Here is a 17,683-nt window from a genome sequence, read left to right as displayed (position 1 = left end):
CTTTTTTTTCTTTCTTGTTTTGATGGTGGGGAAAGAAATATTTGAACTTTGAACATCTCCGTTGAATTCATTAGGATGTACTAGTTAAGCTACAAAACTCTTGGCTAAGCATTTGTTTTTGAACAAAACTGAAACGTATACCTTTTTATCAACTTCAATTTGTGCCCATATCAAATGCCATATTACACCATAAAAAATGCTTTTTTCCATGAGATGGGATTTCCTTTTTCACCAGCAATAGAAGCAGAGGGCAGCGTCGTTTTCACACAACACGCCATTGTAAGCGAACACAACTTTTAGAAACAATCATATTAGATTTTCACCTTTTTTAGTGAATACGAAAATCGTAAAGAACAAATCGCAGGAAACGGAGTACAATTGAAACATGGCTGCACTAATCAGAACAGGAATCCGCAAGACATGCTAAAAGAACAAACATACCAGAAAATCTAATGGTGTAACGAGTAAAAGCTTAGGAATCTTTGCCAACGTAATCGTTGCATTTTGTTAAATCTACATGGACCAAAACACGTCCTCAAAGCTGTATTTAGCACCAATATGGCAAAGAAACTGCTTTTTACTTGAATTATATTGTCTCAGAAGGTCAATGAAGTTATTTGAGAATTAAGGCAGGAACCACTAAATTTTTTTTTTTTTTAGTTACTTCAAGTACCAATATAACATTTGCAATATAACATTTGCAATCCAACTAAGGTTGGCATTTGGTAGTCAACAACCAATATAACATTCTGGATGGTGCAATCTCTACTACGGATTATGGGTAATATAATAATACCACCCTCTTTTACTCTCCCCCAGCTCACCCCTTCACTCTACATTTTTTTTTTTTTTTGGCCGGGGGGTACTCTGCACTTGGTACATGTTGAAGACAAGCACTCATCCCAACAAAAAAAAAGGGACAAGAACCCCATTTACTACTTTTAAGTCCAAGTGCAAATGCATTTCACTACACTAAGCAAAGTCAAAAAGGGCAGAACAGTGGAGTAGAACTTGTGCATTTGAATCCAAAAGTTTGCATGACAAAAAACCCACAAGTGCGGTAGCTTGAGGTGTGACAGTTGAAATTATATAACACTTCACAGTATGGAAGGGGAGGGCCCATTAATGAAAAAAAGGCAATCATTGAAGCATACAAAACAAAGGGGTCTAATTTGCATGAAATGCTTCATACCAAAAACTATGAATTTTCCGAAGATGCTGAACTTGCTTCTACTACTTACAACCACCATTTACACATTGAAAGATCTCCAGCAAACCCCAAAATGAGATCTCATCGAGACTAATAGGTTAAAGGATACCAAAACAGAGAGAACATTGTGTGAAATGCTGAACAGAACTGGATGCTATATAAATCCACTTTACCTCTCCTCACCTCTTGTGATGAAACCTCACCTTCAACAAGAACTGCATCTTAACCTGTCCAAGAGAAAAACCGCCACTTCAGTCACACTAACTTGCCACATGGACATACTCTAAAAGAGCACAATTTTATAAAAAGCAGATCAATATTGTTGAAGGAAAAATTATTTAGTATACAGTCTGCCCAACTCCCAAGCATTATTAACTTTTAGGTAGGCTGTGTCAGTAAACCAGCCCTCAGGTCAAATAAATTGGTGCCAAGTCCACAATACTAAAACCACCCACTAATTCAAAAAACAAAAAACAAAAAAAAAAAAAAAATATATATATATATATATATATATATATATATATATATATCAAGCAGATACGATCCTCTTCCTCAAATTAATTTTAACAATAAATTTTTTTTTAATGACGTGGAACCTCACCAAAGCAGGGCCCTTTGGACCCATCCTTGACGAGTAAACCATGGATACATGATCCCACCCACCAGAACCATGTATCAGAGAATCCAAGAGAAACCCCTAGTGGGGATCGAACCAAGGATGTCTAAGTATCAGATAATTTAACAATGAATACTATAACTCAGTTAACTCACAATACTGAACCTGATGACATTCAAAGAATTGAAGTGCCTGCTCACGGCAGGTTTTTTATGGTAACATTAATTCATCCACATTCCAGAAGACCCTGGAACTTCAAATCTATTTTCATCTGTAGTATACATAAACATCTATCAAGTCTTTGACTTAAGTTTAAGACTAAAATGCAAATTACACCCAAATACCCAAACATGTCACCAAAGAACCCTGATTGACCCACTCAAAAGCCCAAAATTGCCATTGCCTTTCTGAACCAAGACCCAATCCTCAACCCACACCACAAACAACTTGACCCCATGTCGCTGCCATCTAAGAGACACTCTCCACCATCCCACAATGATAAAAATTAGACAAAGAGATCAGAATCGAGAGAGAGAGAGAGAGAGAAGAGAGAGAGAATCAGGTGATAAGAGAGAAAAGAGTGAAGATAAAGATTGAAGAGATCAAGCAAGAGGGAAAGAAAGAAAGGAGAAACGGAAGGCATTCGTAAGAAGAGGTTAGCAAAGAAAGAAGGGGTTGAGAATTGAATCGGCAATGAGAGGTTAGCAAATTGGGAACCACGCTTTCTGTTAGTGCACTGAAAATGCAACAGTGCGTTGAAAATGCAACAGATATGTCGTAGATTAGAATGTTTCTTAAAATTTCTTTTACTAAGTGTATGTTTGGATAGGGCTGAAATGCCCAGCATCTCAGTTTCAGCCCCAAAATTATTTTTTTTTTCTTTTTTTGCTGGACGCGCTACTCTCACTGTTCATTTGGCCATGAACAGTGATTTTAGGCCAATGAACCGTCATTTTCAAGTGAACAGTGTTTTTTACACATTAAAAAATTATTTTACTACAGTATTTTTCATCTTCAGTTTTCAGTTTTCAGCTATATCCAAACGGACCCTAAGTTTAAATTTATCTGGCTTATTTGATTATTGTTGTGCGGGGACCAGTGGTTGTTCTTGTGGTTGATGGTGGGTTGATATTGGTGTTGTTGCATGGTGTGTGCAGCCAATAGCAAAGAGATAAGATGGGGAGGTCTGTTGATGCTGGAGCTTTGACAGTCTATTTGGTGGCCAGTTGAATGCAGCAGTGGTGAAATTTGGTTGTGATGTAGGACAAGAGGGAACAAGCAAAAAAAAATTTAAAACTACTGGGTCAGACCTGGGCAGCGCTGAGATTTTGAGGATTAGGGTCAGGTTTCAATTAGGGAAAGGCTGGAAATAACAAGGATTACTAGGATTTCTAATCAGTAAAAAGAATAGTGGGCTTTGTGGATGAAACAAAGGGAAAAACCATGATATGGGTTGCTGCTCTCAGGCTTTGCACAGTTACCCATGAACAGTGATGGCACTGTTTAAGGGTTATTTTAGAGCTATTTGATAGATGAGTGGCTTAATGAGTTTTAAAGATTTGGATTTTTGTGGTTTAATGGGTGTCAAATTTGCATTACATCTAGGGTTTCCTTGGCATCACACCTCGGAGAAGGTTGCATCACACAAACCTCTAACAAGCTTCATAGCTCCTCTTAAAATATAAAACCTTATTATTATTCTATAGAAAGCATTACATGTTTTTAATAAAAGACTAACACCTATTCCTAGTAGAACTTGAACTTCTTAAAATCCTAATAAGAGTTGGACTCCTTGGCCTTTTATTACTAAATTTCCTGACACTTTAAAATAAATAAAACTGAGATTGACCCCCACTGCCCACATCAGGTTGCTTTGGTGGTTATGGAGATTGGTCGGTTTATTTGGTGGTATGTGCCTGTGGTTGTGGATGGTGGGTTGAGCTTGGTGTGGTCGCAAGGTGTGTGGCAGCCGATAGTAAAGCGATAAGATGGGGTTTGAGTATGTTGATGCTGGAACTTTGATGGTCCTTTTGGTGGCCAGTTGAAGGCAGCAGTGGCAAATTATGGTTGATTTGGTGGTTTTGGAAATTGATTGGTCTACTTGGTGGTATGTTTGGAGATTGTGGTTGCTGGCTCTTTGTTTGGATGCCACAATAATGCTGGAAAGAAACATTGTTTTTGAGTTTTTTTAATTAAAGTAACTTTTCAATTTTAGAGAATTATTTAATTTTTTAAGGTTTTTTTTTTTTCTATTCAATTGATCTGACATTTTAAATGACATGACATATTTTAATTGGCCCTGTCAGCACATATCAGAGGTTTAAATGGAATTTTAGTGTTACATTATTAACGGGATGGACAAAAGGATGCCATTAAAAACAGTGTAAAACTGAGTTTAAGGATTATAATTAAAAAAATTTAAATTATGGACCAAAATAAAAACTACCACAAACTAAAAGGGAGTAATTTACATTAGCAATTCGCCACCATGAATAAATGCAAATAAAAACAAATTGCTAGTTTGCCAAACCAGTGACGGAGAAATGAGAAAAATAAAAACAGATAACTTACCCGAGCTGTATTGTAAACAATGTACTCATTGTACATCAGCTCAGATGCCTTCACCTTTGATGGCACAGGTTTGCCACAAGGGACAACAATGTCATCTCTCCACTTCACATATTCCGACTCCAGAGGTATATTCTTGCCAAGTCCTTTTGTAGAGTGCTTTCCTTCAGGAGGTTTATCCATATACTGAATGAAAATAGGAAAGATTGTGAGAATGGTGAAAGTCGCAAAAGAAATAACAAGTTTAATGCATCTGTGTGGGTAGATTTTTTTTCCCCAACAAGCCATATTGGAAGAGTTATGGGAGAATGAAAGTGTGTGTGTCCAAAAGTATACTGCAGCTATGTATGCTAGGTTATGATATTGCAAATGCACATTTGAGTGAGTTCATGCACATCAAATTATCACTTCACTATGTAAAACACTCTTAAATATTCAAACTTAAAATCATGTATTTTGGACTCACTTTGGCCTTTTTGAGCTCATAGATCTCCCCCAGAGCAACTTCACTAAGAAGCATTAGGCCAACAGGATTTTTCTTATCAGTAAAGCAATACTGAGCACTCTTACTGACAAGGTCAGCAAAGTAAACCCCTTTGCCAAACTGCAAAGCAAAATGAAGAAAGTAAGGCTGGCAGAAAAGTAGGTCAATATATCACATGTGCATGTAAATATAAATACACGTATGCACAGAGAGAGAGAGAGAGAGAGAGAGAGAGAGAGAGAGAGAGAAAACCATATAGCCAGTAGCTGGGGCTTCAGGAGGGGCTATTCTCAGTCCTTGGCTAATTATTCCTACAAAATTTGTCAACCGAGAACCTGCCGAAAACAAAATGTTTAGAATCTTTAAATTTACGTCTACCTCTAATTTGACTTTCCCGACACTCAAGTAGAATCCCACAAATCTCAATCTAGAACAAACTTTCAAGAAAATACTGTCACTCACAAGTCAGAGCAAAGAACTACTATTAATCAGCACTGTAACTTACCATGCCATAGGAGCATTCTGTTTTTAAGCTTCTCTCGGTATGGAGCAAACTTATCAAATTCCCCTTCTCTCTCAAGTGAGAAAACTTCTTCCAGTTCAAGTGACCATTCCTGATGATATTACCAGTTTCCAGAATTAATTTGTCAAAATGAAAAAGAATCCAAGAAATAAACAAGAAGTCATCACCAGCCTAGCTAGCGTCAGTGCCCAAAGTAAACCCACCGTATGAGTAGGGGCATGAGTAGTAAGGAGATACTTCTCAATCAGCCGATAATCTTCACTATCATGAGGAAGTGGAGCAACATCACAATGGAGCTTCATATACTTTTCATCTAGGGAGTCATCACTATCAGCATCAAAACCTACTAATCTGGAAGCTATTTCAATATCCTGGAGAGCTTCTAACATTTTAACCTACCATGGAACAAAAACAGCATACTAAGCATAAGTCCTTGTACTGTATGTGGAAAACGAACGAGTGACTTGCATGTGCATCACATTACTCAGGCATCAAAAATAAAAATTATTGTGTTCCATACAATGCATGAACAATAATGAAATTCCATCTCATTGTTTTTTCAACCATTTTGGAGATGATGCAAAATAAAATACTCTTTCCTACAGAGCTTCCCAGCTCAAAAAAAGAACCCAAAAAAAAAGGTGATACCATGCCCCCCACTTTTGCATGCAGTAAAGTGGTCGTCTGTAGGAGATTGCAGGTGTTGACAAACAGAGTTAACAGCAAATGCCAAATCAGGTGGGTCTAGGAGAGGTGATTGGTAGGCAGTCTTACCCCCAACTTCCCAACTCAAACTTTTGTCATTAAGGTCAACTCTAGACAGAATGACTATGAATCTGAACTGAATTTTAAAATGATTTGGGAATCTGTCCTATTTCAGACCATCTCAAGTCCAACCAATTTGAAATTTTCAGCATAAATTTTCCACTCCATTTTCTTCACTCTGCTTCGAAATTCAAACCACGACCAAAAGTGATGCTGAACCAAGAATCCATAACCACTTCGAACCAAGTAATAATTTGGCATTTATTGGTTTTTATCAATACACACTTCCATTCCTAGACCTTCCTTTATTTCCATTTCCATTCTTCATTATGTGTTTCACATAAAACAACATCCATCTTTTAATTTTAGGGTACAACTTAGTTTTTGTATACTAGGTTTCAGAGGTCTTCCAAGTAATGGAATATTCTTACAATAGTCTTATCTAATACAATTGACATTAAATGAAGAAAACATGTAAATAGGTGAAGGGAAATGTCTTCCTCTATTAGTTACTAATTGCTCATACTATCAAAATCAACTAAAAATATTCAAAATATAGATGATTAAGAGAGATTCTTCAGAATGATGCTGTTAGCTTTAACAAGAAAAGGGAAAAAGCTTATTACATCAACATGCTACCTAAAAAGAGTAAATTTTTAAATATAGATACAACAGGGTTAGCAAAATAATAATAATAGTGATAATTTTCGTTAAAGCTAAATTATAATAGCAATAATAAAATATTTTTTAAAAAAAATCCATCATTTATGTGAGTTAATATCATCTCTAATTAAAGAGACAAGTAGATTGAGAATATGCAAAAAGCCAAAAGCATGATAGATGCTAGATCTTGTACCTTTGACTTAAAATCATCCTCATCTCTAATAATATGCGGATGAATGGAAGGGATCACAGTGAAAAAACGATTGCTGGCATCAACAATCAAGCTTTCCTTGACAGAAGGATTATGAGCATTACTATTTAGTAGATTCTGTATTTCAGTTAATGCCTCAAACCCTGGGGGGAAAAGGAAAATTATAAAGTTAGCAAAATGTTAACATGTCCTCTTTTTCTTTTTGTGCATCCTTCTGTACAAGTTAGTTTAAGAACAAAATAGCTACATATCTTAAGCACAAGACGAGATTTTCAACGGTATGTACCCTTTTGGATATTGCTTTTGCTCAGTTTTCCCAATGGCATTTCTGACATATTAATCTCAAATTCCAGCATGGCAGCTCTGTAAGGATTGAGATTTAGCTTTTCAGGCATATAAATCTCCAATGAAAAAATAATTAAAATAATGATCTGCTTATAACCTGTATGTTTCCACATTAAAGAGCATCTTCATCAATTCAACTACAGCAGGAGCAAGTTTGCTCTCCACATCATTCTGTCTTTTCTTAGGCACCTGTTTGTTAACTCCATAGTCCTACAAATTCCAAAATAAATTAATAACTATGAGAAATGACTACTACCAAAGCAAATACTGGAAAACATAAAATAAATAAATAAAAATCTTTACAATATCCAATGGGAAAAATCTTCCAGGTTGTTTCTGAAAATTTTGCTTTTTTTCCCATGCCTCCCACGGGTTCCCAGTCTTCTCAAGAAACAAACGTTTGAATTCGCGAATTGCATCTGATTTTGACATTTCTTCCAATTTGCTTCCTCCGATTTTTTCATTTCCCACTCGACCCCATTTACGGAACACATAGCAATCTGAACCTTTATCATCTTGGATTATTTGGAGGATGTAATAACTGTACATGGGCAACATATAGAGGAATAACATGCAGAAGTTAAAAGTGAATATAAATGATTTAAAAGAAGAGAAAATGGCCAATGAAGAAACTCGGAAAGATAGCACAGAAATTTAAGAGTCCAATTTAACAGTGTATATGCCAAAGTACAGTAGGAAAAGAGGTTGAGGTAAAAATTAGCTCAACGTGAACCACGCTATTTGAAATTGTCTCCAAGTACAACCCCCCCCCCCCCCCAAAAGCATATAACAATTTCACTTCCAACTTTCTTTTTAATTCTTGTTGGGTTATGGAAATGCTCATTCTCCAAAGCCTTAGAAATAAACATACACTATATATTCAGATAGCAAACCCAAATTACCAATAGAAAATTTCTGGGTCATCCCTAACTAAACTATGATCCTAACTACATGGAGCTGTAGTACTATGAAATATTGCTGCATTCACACAAAATATTCCAATAAAAATGATGCTGTATATTTCTGCCCAACTTTGCATACATTTGATTTTAAGCCAGGATAAATCATAGCTATTATTTGAAAAAGAGAGAGATAAAATCATTAAAGAGCTTCAAAAGAAAGATGGAATAAAACAAATGTCAAATTACAATTTTGGTCCCTCTACATTTGTCACAGTTTCAATTTCATCCTGCTACATTTAATTGTGTCAATTTCTTCCTTCAACTTCAAAATCAAGGTCTCTCAACTATTAGTTGTGACAATTTCATCCCTTAAAATTTCAAAATCAAGTCACTTAATTTTGAAAGTTAAGGGACACACTTATAGGTGAGGGACGAAATTGAAACTACCCCTAATTGTTGGAGGACCAAAAGTGTAGTCTGGCCTAAATAATATTACCTGTTAACACCAGTTGATAAGTCAGACATACTCAATGTCGTATTATAGATGCTTTTCCCATCCTCAAGTATGTGACCTGTGTCTTGCAGGCCAGAAGATTCATGCACAGCACTTCGCCCTTTTACTTTGACAGTGACCATGCTAGAGGCCTCACCAATGGCTTCAACTTTGTACAAATCAAATGGAAGCTTCTTTTGTCTTTTGATGCAATCAGCCAGATAATCCTCCCGAACAATTGGTAACTTCATCCTCCTGTTAATGATACCATTCCAAGTCAAATGAAAATGAATCAAAGAAGACAAATACTAAAGACCCACAAATTGAGTCAGCTTTACCTTGCCTTCCTCGTCTCAGCATTTTGATCATCCAGCACTCCACTCACAACTAAGCAGTTAGTATCTGCAATTTAGATTGTTAAGCAAAACAATTAAAACAATGTATCATTACATCCATAACTTTGAAGACACAAGACTTTAAACTTAAGGTTCAGTTGAGACACAATACTATTAAGACTAAGATTCAGTTCATGGATTATATACCTTTCTTGATCTTGGTATGAACAAGTCCACCTGCCCCCTCAATTTTTCTCTTAAATTCCTCCTGCAAAAATTCTCCATCATGAGATTAGCTCACTACTAAATTGTTTACCACAGATTTTGAAACCACATTGGACATGATTTCAGTAAAAGTGTATAACATCAACCAAAAAAAAAAAAAAATGTGGAATGAAATCCTTGTTAATTGGTTTCGGAAACATTCTTTGGATGTAGGGAATCCGGTGCCAGCATGCTTGACATGGATAGCGTAAAAGGAACAATATAGTCTTATGTTTGAGGACCTTGAGAGACCCCTTGATCAATTAAAATCCTTGTTGATTCATACTTTGTTTGATTGGTCTTGAGCATGGGGAATCACACATTGTATATCCATTTTTAAGCTCAGGTGCTCTTATAAATATTTTCTCTAATCTTCTTGTAATTTTTTATTTTAGTTCAGCATCATGAACACAGTAATTTTCATAATCAATAAAGCCTATACTAATTATCAAAAAAAATGGAAGGAAAAAAATCATACCATGGATTCCTTAGGCATTCCCGATACAGCAACCCTTAAGTCTCCCAAACTTTCACTCTTTGTTGATTGGGATGGGCTATTAGTAGCTTGACTTCCAGAAGGATTGTTAAATGATGATGCAGGCAATATCCGAACAGGTTTGGTACCCTTTTGTGATCTAAACCACTGCACACAATTGAGTAACTTATGTCACAATTTGGGTACTTTAAAACATGAGAAGATTACAAGTTGAATACCTTGCTGAGATATTGATTATTGGTTTCTTCTGGGACTTTCCACTTCCCTTTCAGACGTTCAGGTTCACCAGTAGAGTAAGAACACTTGCTCCATGCTGATAAAAACCCACGGCACCGATACATGCCTCCAGAATAACAAAGAGAACCAGAACAAAGTGGGCAGGTAGCAAGTGCTCCAAACATCATGCCATCAGCACTAAATAAGAATTACAACAATCAATATTGTGTCCATGTTAGTAAAAGGGATGAGAGATAGTAATACAAAATAGTGGTAATTAGCCTTATTAACAATTTAAGTATCCATTTGAACTATTTTCAAATATAAAAAACAGTTTAATAATTGCAAAGTATGACAAACAAAGCAACAGTTTCACTCATTTATGTTGAAACTTATTCATCAGGATAATAGTGATCTAGAGAACAATAATGATACACTTAGCATACAAGAGGTTAGTGTCAAGACAAAAAATAAAAAATAAACTATCTCCTATGGAGAATTTAGCGATGACATATCATCAGGAACAGATACACAAATTCATGAAAAAATTTGTAGACAATTTGTGTGTGTGTATATATATATATATATATGTGTGTGTGTGTGTGTGTGTGTGTGTGTGTGTGTGTATATAGCACAAAAAAAAAATTACCAGCGCTCACGCAAATCAAGTTCTGATCCTGTCAAATCTTGCCCATTGGCTTCAAGCATTTCACGCAACTCTGCTGTTGACAAATATTTTTTAAGATCATCTTTCAGAGCCCACAGTTCTTTAGTTTGGGTCTCTAGTTTACTCTCCAAATCAGAAGCTTTTGAATGTTCATTCCTGGAGTCCGCAACATTCTCCATACATGCAGCCGTACTTGCTGACATGTCTCCTATAGCCTTAGCAGCCTTTGGCTTCTGATCACCACAAACTTCTTTTTTACGTTTTACGCCAGCTTTGGAAGTTGATTGTTGCAGGAGTTCTTTATTCTCTTGTATCTCAACTTTAGTGCCTAAAAGGACAAGTACAGTGAGAGAGACAAGTGAAAAAAAAAAAGAGAGTTCTGTGGTTGCTACAGCATTAGAAAACAATCTCCTATAAAATCAAAGTGAACTTCATACCACTCTTTGCAGTAGATGGAACCTTCTTAGTAAGAGCACAGATGACTGCCTGGTCAGAAGCTGAGAGGCTCTCCCATCCAGACAACTTCTCCACTTGAGTAGATGGAGAAAGTTCCAAGAAGCAGTTGGCATGGTTCCACATCAAGCCCCTAGCTCCTTGGCCATCAGGCTTGGTGGATATCCGAACCTAGGGGTAAAATAATAAAACTATTGACTTAAAGGGATATTGAAAGCTATTACTAATCGCAATAATTCAACCATCAAAAAAAAGGTGAAAACATTCAGTACATAAAAATCTTCGTGACAAATAATCATTGTCACCACCTTTGGCATATGCTATTTTATCTTCAAGTAGCATTTATGCATTACTAGTTACTTTGGCATATATAATCTTATCTTCAGAATTCAGATGCAATCTATCTTCATGACTTCAACTCTAACATCACTAATATAAATTTTAAAATTTCTTCAAGGACTTCTATAAAATCTTAAAAAGCTCCTTAAATCAGGTTCTTCTTTTTGGACATTAACTACAATTAGACCCAAAAATAATACCTGCTTCGTTGTCATTTTCTTGCAGTCAACTCCTTCAATTATAAAACCTATAGAGCATACCGCATACTTCATAACAAGGTCATGAGAAGTGACCACTTGCAACAGTTTTTGGATTGATAGCATGGTGGAGCAACTTAGACACATTATTTAAGGACTTTTGAGCACTAGACACTTGAAAGAAAAAAAGTGCTAAGCCATTAATAACATTACAATAATGGCATGACAATTAAATGCTATTGGTAAGGACTAATTGAAGAAAAGTAGCAAACATATGCCGATCACTGTGTAATAGACACATATTACGGTAAGTAAGGTAACATAGGATGCTTTGCTCAAGCCCTTGTCCATCTCACCCATAAAACATCTGCAGATTCCTTGTGCTTCGGTAACAATGCTGACCAATTCAATCTCTGACTCATTTTGGAATACAGAGCAGATTGATAAAAAGGACAATAATTTCATTAATGATTTTTTTCACAAATCTTCTTCTCTAAGTCTTATCTTATGTTTCAATTTCTAGAAGAAGCAATTATAATTTCCAGATCTTGTTTCCCCCAGAAAATCCCTTAATATCCAGTAAATTCAAATTTCAAGCATAAAAATATCTTCATACAGAGAAAATTAACAAACAACCTCTCCTTTCATAATCTTCTGGCTGCAGTGCTTGCAGGTAGCACGAGAAGTTTGTGAAACTTCGATACCATATTGTGCAGTAGGGACAGCACTTGTATCCGGGGTCGAGGGTCCACCCCCCTCAACATACTTTCTGATCTTCTGCTGATCTTCCCAACGAAGCAACTCAATGCCTTCAACATCATCAATACTAAAATCCAAATAACGCATAGCAGTTAAGTTAATTACTGCATATATCTGATTTACTCAATGGAAATGGTGATAAATAATACAAGCATACATACGATTTTATCTGCTTTGCTTTCCTCAGTATGCAACTAGCATGATTCCACATCTGATTCAGAAAACAAAAAACATATCAAAGTTGTATTGTATACATCCATAAATATGTGGGGTTGATATGGAAAGTAAAAAAATTCCAACTTAAAGCCATGAGCCTTGTAGCTTAGTGGCATAGTATGATCTCCTTTATTAGGAGAACTAGGGTTCAAATCCCCTGTCCAATTGTTATAACCATCGAATTATCAAAAAAAAAATCTGAAAACATACAAACATCAATCATCATAGAAGCCCTGAACTGATCTTGTTATAGAACTTCAAAGTAATTGAGAAAAGCTAATCCTACTGCACCATGAAAGATTCTAACTCTAATCTACTTTCTTTCTGATCCGTTCTTTGAGTTGAATGTAGATGGAAAACATAACTAAAAGTTGTAGCAGGCTGTTAAAAAGTCGAGGGACGCGTACCCATGTTATATTATACTAGCCGTTTCATGTTATAATTTTCAGAAACGAAATAGCAAAGCGAAAACCCTAAACAAATTGAAAAGGAAGGAAAAGACAGAAAGAAAATGTGGAAGGGTTAGAGATTAATACGGGCATGAAGCCATCGAATTGGGTGGCTTGGACCATTTTGCCGAGGCGGAGGACCTCTTTGTCGATGGGAGTCTTGCATGTCTTGCACGACGATCGCGATGACTTCGCGTATTCCGCTTTCCATGGCTTCTGAACTACTGTTCCTAGGCTCGCCATTCACTCTCTCTCACTCTTTCTGTCACAGAGTGTGATACTGATGCCTCACAAATGTTCTAGACTCACAAACGTCACAGAGGGGGTGATCAATTCTAGGTAGTGGGGCCCACTATTATTACTTTCAAAAACATTTGGGAGCTTCACACACGTGACGTGAGTTCTTTACGCGCTTTTTTCCCCTGTCGTTTGCTGTTCCATGGCTTCTAAACGGGTTGCCAGTCTTGAAGCTGTATCACACGCCTAATTTAAAAACTTATTTAAGCCAAAGTTTCCACACCAAAAAAAACAAATTAAAAGTAAAAGTAAATTTAATAATTTATTTTTACACGTATGTTTCATGATGTAACTTTAGTCATTTTCCATTTCAAAAAAAAAAACTTTAGTCATTTTTGCTCTTTTTTTTATTTATTGTAATTGTCAATGTTATTTATTACTTTATGTTTTTTTTAATCCCTGTATTTTATTAGCATAGTACTACTACGTAATAAAATCGATTTTTTTTTTAAGTAAAAATAATATCAATCATGCAAAAAAGGGCCTTAAACGGACCATCTTGATGAAGAGATTCAATAAGAAAGTGAGTAGATATTTATAAGCTCATCTCACTTCCAATAAGCAGACCGAAACAAAATATAAAAAAAAGGATTGTGGCCAAACAATTAATACATATGGCAAAAAAGGGTAATAAAATGTAGCGCATTAGAGCATTAGTACCTGCACTGTCATATGTTGGCATATTTTACCATTAAAGTACAAGAAACATTCTTTATCCGGGCTTCTAATTGTAAATTTTTTTACAATACTACTATAGTACCATCTTATATGTAAGATAGTACTTTAGCAGGCTTGTATAAATTTTTTATTAATTTATTCTATCTCCTTCATCAGCTGTCTCCCACTTTGTTTCTTTGTCTCCCACATATCTCTCTCTCATTTCTCTGGTTCTTTCTCTGTAGCAGTGTAGCCTCAGTCCTCACTCGTGTGTCTGAGATCGGCGCGGTGGCGAGGCAAGTGGCGCGGTTAAGATCAGCATGGTGGCATGGAGGTCAGCGCAATGGAGACCGATGTGGAGATCGGCATAGAGGCCGGTGTCGAGAGTGTTTTTTTGTGGTTGTTGTGGCCAATGTATGGGTTTGGCTGTTATGTGGTTTCTAGGTTTGGCGGTGGCATGGTGGCCTGTTTCTTGTGATTGTTGTGGAGGTTTCTTGGTGGTTCTTGTTGTGACTGTAGTGTTTGGTGGGTGTCCATCTGGATATGGGGTGGTGGGTTTTGATTTGGGTTTGATTCTGTTCTTTGATTCTCACTATGGCTGTGACTGGTGTTTGGTGGGTTTTTTATTGGTGGTTTTGTGGTTTTTGTGGGTAGAGGTGGTGGTGGTGGATTTTATGGGTTTTGTTCCCAATGGTAGGGTGGGTTTTTTTCGTCATGGTGGTGGTAGGTTTTTTGTGGCAGATGTGGTGGTGATGGGTGGTTGAAAGAGAGAGATAATGAGGAAGAGATAATTAGAGTGATAGGGGAGATGAGAGAGAGAGAGAGAGAGAGAGAGAGAGATTAGATTATATTATTTTATTGGGTAGTATATATTATTTTTATGGATTGAATAGGAAAATAAAAGTTTGGGTGTTAGGTGTGTTGTAAAATGGTATGGTATAATAGATAAAGTAACTTTTAAGATGGTAAAATGAAATTTTTTGAAGAAACCGAATGTAAATGCTCTTAACTAAAGAGTGATGGAGAGACTGGCCCTGAATGATATCAAGTTGAGGGAGTCCCCTTCAAATTCAAATACAACAAAAGAAAAGAGAGGTAATGTTTGGATGGCCAATTTAAGGGTTAAGAGGGCATCATGAACTTCACCAATGAGAGGGTCTTGTGGAGAGGAGTTGGCAAAAATACTTTATTGTTTTGACTTCTCCAAATGAGAATAATAACAAATAAAGTAAATCCTCAACTAGAATATTTAGGGAATTAGAAAGATTTTAAAGTTCAAGTACATAGTAAGAAAGTGGTGATGGTGAAAGAGCAACGAATGATTAAAGCACTAGCATTCGAGGATGCAAAAAAAGTGTCTATTTTACCAACTCATTTTACAACTCACACAACATCTTAGTTTTTATTTTTACATACAACTCATTAAAATAATATAAACTATCACATCCAATAATATAAATAACTCATTTCTCTCTCTTCTTTCCCATCTTTTTCCTCTCTTCTTCTCTCTCCATCAAATCTACATTGTGAGCTAGGGAGAAAGTGAATTAAATAAGTATATTTATGTTTACATCTCAACTATAGTAAGGTTGTGAATTACAATAGGTTGTAAATTTACAACCTTACTATAGTTGGGTGGGAAAAATTTTTGGATATACCAACTCAGATGTAGGTGGTTTTGGACATATGAGGAGCTAAACTAGTAACTTAGGTGGTTTTTACACCCACAATGCTATTGCTCTTAGGTGCTCCAGCCTCCAGGAATTTTGTTTGGTAGTTACAAAGAACTCAATTGATATCATTTTATGGCTATCTCCTATTCAAAGCCCCTTTTGTGGGTAAAGCAAAGGCATCCCATAAAATTTTCCTTAAAAAAGAGGAGTTGAAGTCTCTCGTGGATCTTTAACTTCCAAAGATGCTTCCACTCTTGAGAAGTGAGGGGGGATGGTTGCTGGAATCTATTTGATTAGGCAAAATGGTATGCTGATTTGACAATGAAAGTACCTTGGTTACTAGGAGTCCAAGTTAGGGATTTAGGTTGGTTTAAGCTTTTAGCCTAATAGCACTTACCCTATCCTTTTATCTTCTGTCATATATCCTTTCCTTTAGCCTGATCATATATTTAGTGGGACATTATAACTTGCAAGAAGGTACTCATTTTCTCACATAATGACCGAACAATACACCAAACTATTTTCCAAATAACCAATATTGTTAACGAAATTTTCTTTCTAACATGTCTTTCTACCAACATACCACCACCTACTTGTTTTATCTAGATGAAATCATTGCCACCTAAACCACCATTTATCAAGCTTAACAAGGATAACAGTACAATCGGTAACCTAAAACCTATAGGTCTTAGGAGTGATACTCAAGAATTACCAAGGAAATTGGATAAAAAATTACCAGGGAATTTGGACGAGAGGATTTTCTCTCAATTTTGGATTTGTAGCACTTGGGCAATTTTTGGATAGTTCAATATGGACTAACTTTGGCTTCATATGATTGGAAGTGCATTTCACTATTGTTCTAATTTTAATAACCACTAACCCCCATCTCTCTTCCTTCTTCTTTTTTTTTTTTTTTTCTTTCTTTTTTTCTAGATAATTGGATAGATGCAAAAAGGATGAGGGATTGGAACCATAAATGTCTTGTTGGAAACATAAAGAAGTGTCAACTAGTCGAGCTACAGAGCTCTTAGCACCATATCTCTCTTAGTTCTTATTTTGTATGCTCTTGTTATTGATTACTGGACCAAAATATCAACACCCGTTTTTGGTCTATAACTAGATACAATGGGACATTGCACTATTTTATAATTTAATTTATAATCAGTATCCCAACTTTTGTATTCCAAACTTTCATTTGGGATTTGAGGGGTATGGCTATTTGTTGCCATGTCACCTCCTTCCCTAGGTTTGTAATCTTGAAACTTTTTGCTAAAAGTTATTAACTTATTTGTTAAAACTAGTTAAAGTATAACTGTGTTCATAAAAAGTAAGGTTTTTGAAAAGGACAATGTTTTTCCTCTAAATTTTTTCTCATTGGATGAAAAGGTATCTTTAGTTAAATAGTCACATGGCTGAATCTTAAAAGAGGAACATAAAATACAGTATTGTATCTAAGTTTTATCCTTTGAAAAAAAGGTACACAAGTAGATAAATTTAAAATTTAAAAATATAAAAGTTGTTGGAAACGCGCTTGCCATCTCTTCATTGCCTACTTGAGGATTTGAATTCATGTTGACAACTGCACCCAGGGGAAAAAGTGAAACGGTATAGGGTATCTTAAAAAAAAAAGAAAAAAAAAAAAGAGAAACTGAAGGACTGTTTGGTAGTGTAACTAGAACAACAGTTTTCAGTATTTAAATAACATTATACGTATTTCCATACTTTTTCATCTACAAGTATTTTCAAAAAATATAAACAACATTATCAAACGGCCCTGAGAATTTCAAGAATTGAGCCTTGCAATGTTATGTTATGTTATGTTTTATATATATCACACATATACACAAGAGTGCATGGCCAGTGGGGAAGTAACAGCATTAGAAAC

General features: G+C 35.8%; 1 protein-coding gene across 1 annotated transcript; it reads right to left on the bottom strand.

The window, feature by feature from the left end:
- Positions 1-989: 989 nt before the first annotated feature.
- On the bottom strand, positions 990-13,475 carry LOC142619932 (poly [ADP-ribose] polymerase 1). The gene is made up of 20 exons (XM_075793321.1): positions 13,259-13,475; positions 12,668-12,717; positions 12,384-12,573; positions 11,196-11,382; positions 10,741-11,086; positions 10,094-10,289; positions 9,858-10,022; positions 9,323-9,383; positions 9,119-9,182; positions 8,784-9,035; positions 7,689-7,926; positions 7,483-7,595; positions 7,327-7,403; positions 7,023-7,183; positions 5,605-5,796; positions 5,384-5,492; positions 5,131-5,213; positions 4,861-4,998; positions 4,398-4,580; positions 990-1,437 (listed from the first exon to the last, which is right to left on the bottom strand). The coding sequence occupies exons 1-20, from the start codon at positions 13,412-13,414 to the stop codon at positions 1,390-1,392; spliced, it is 3,009 nt and encodes a 1,002-aa protein (XP_075649436.1). The 5' UTR covers positions 13,415-13,475; the 3' UTR covers positions 990-1,389.
- Positions 13,476-17,683: the final 4,208 nt, after the last annotated feature.

Source organism: Castanea sativa, chromosome 12, assembly GCF_040712315.1.
Source record: "Castanea sativa cultivar Marrone di Chiusa Pesio chromosome 12, ASM4071231v1".
In the NCBI taxonomy this organism is placed as follows: Eukaryota; Viridiplantae; Streptophyta; class Magnoliopsida; order Fagales; family Fagaceae; genus Castanea; species Castanea sativa.
This window is presented reverse-complemented; position numbering and strand designations above follow the sequence as displayed.

Bases quoted from the DNA above. Each gene is read 5' to 3' on its own strand.
- LOC142619932 (XM_075793321.1), bottom strand. From the start codon at position 13,414: ATGGCGAGCCTAGGAACAGTAGTTCAGAAGCCATGGAAAGCGGAATAC. The intron at 11,087-11,195 runs GTATGAAGTTCA...TTGTCCTTTTAG, and splicing joins TCCATCTACTGCAAAGAGTG to GCACTAAAGTTGAGATACAA. The intron at 4,581-4,860 runs GTGAGTCCAAAA...ATTTTCATTCAG, and splicing joins ATGAGCTCAAAAAGGCCAAA to TATATGGATAAACCTCCTGA.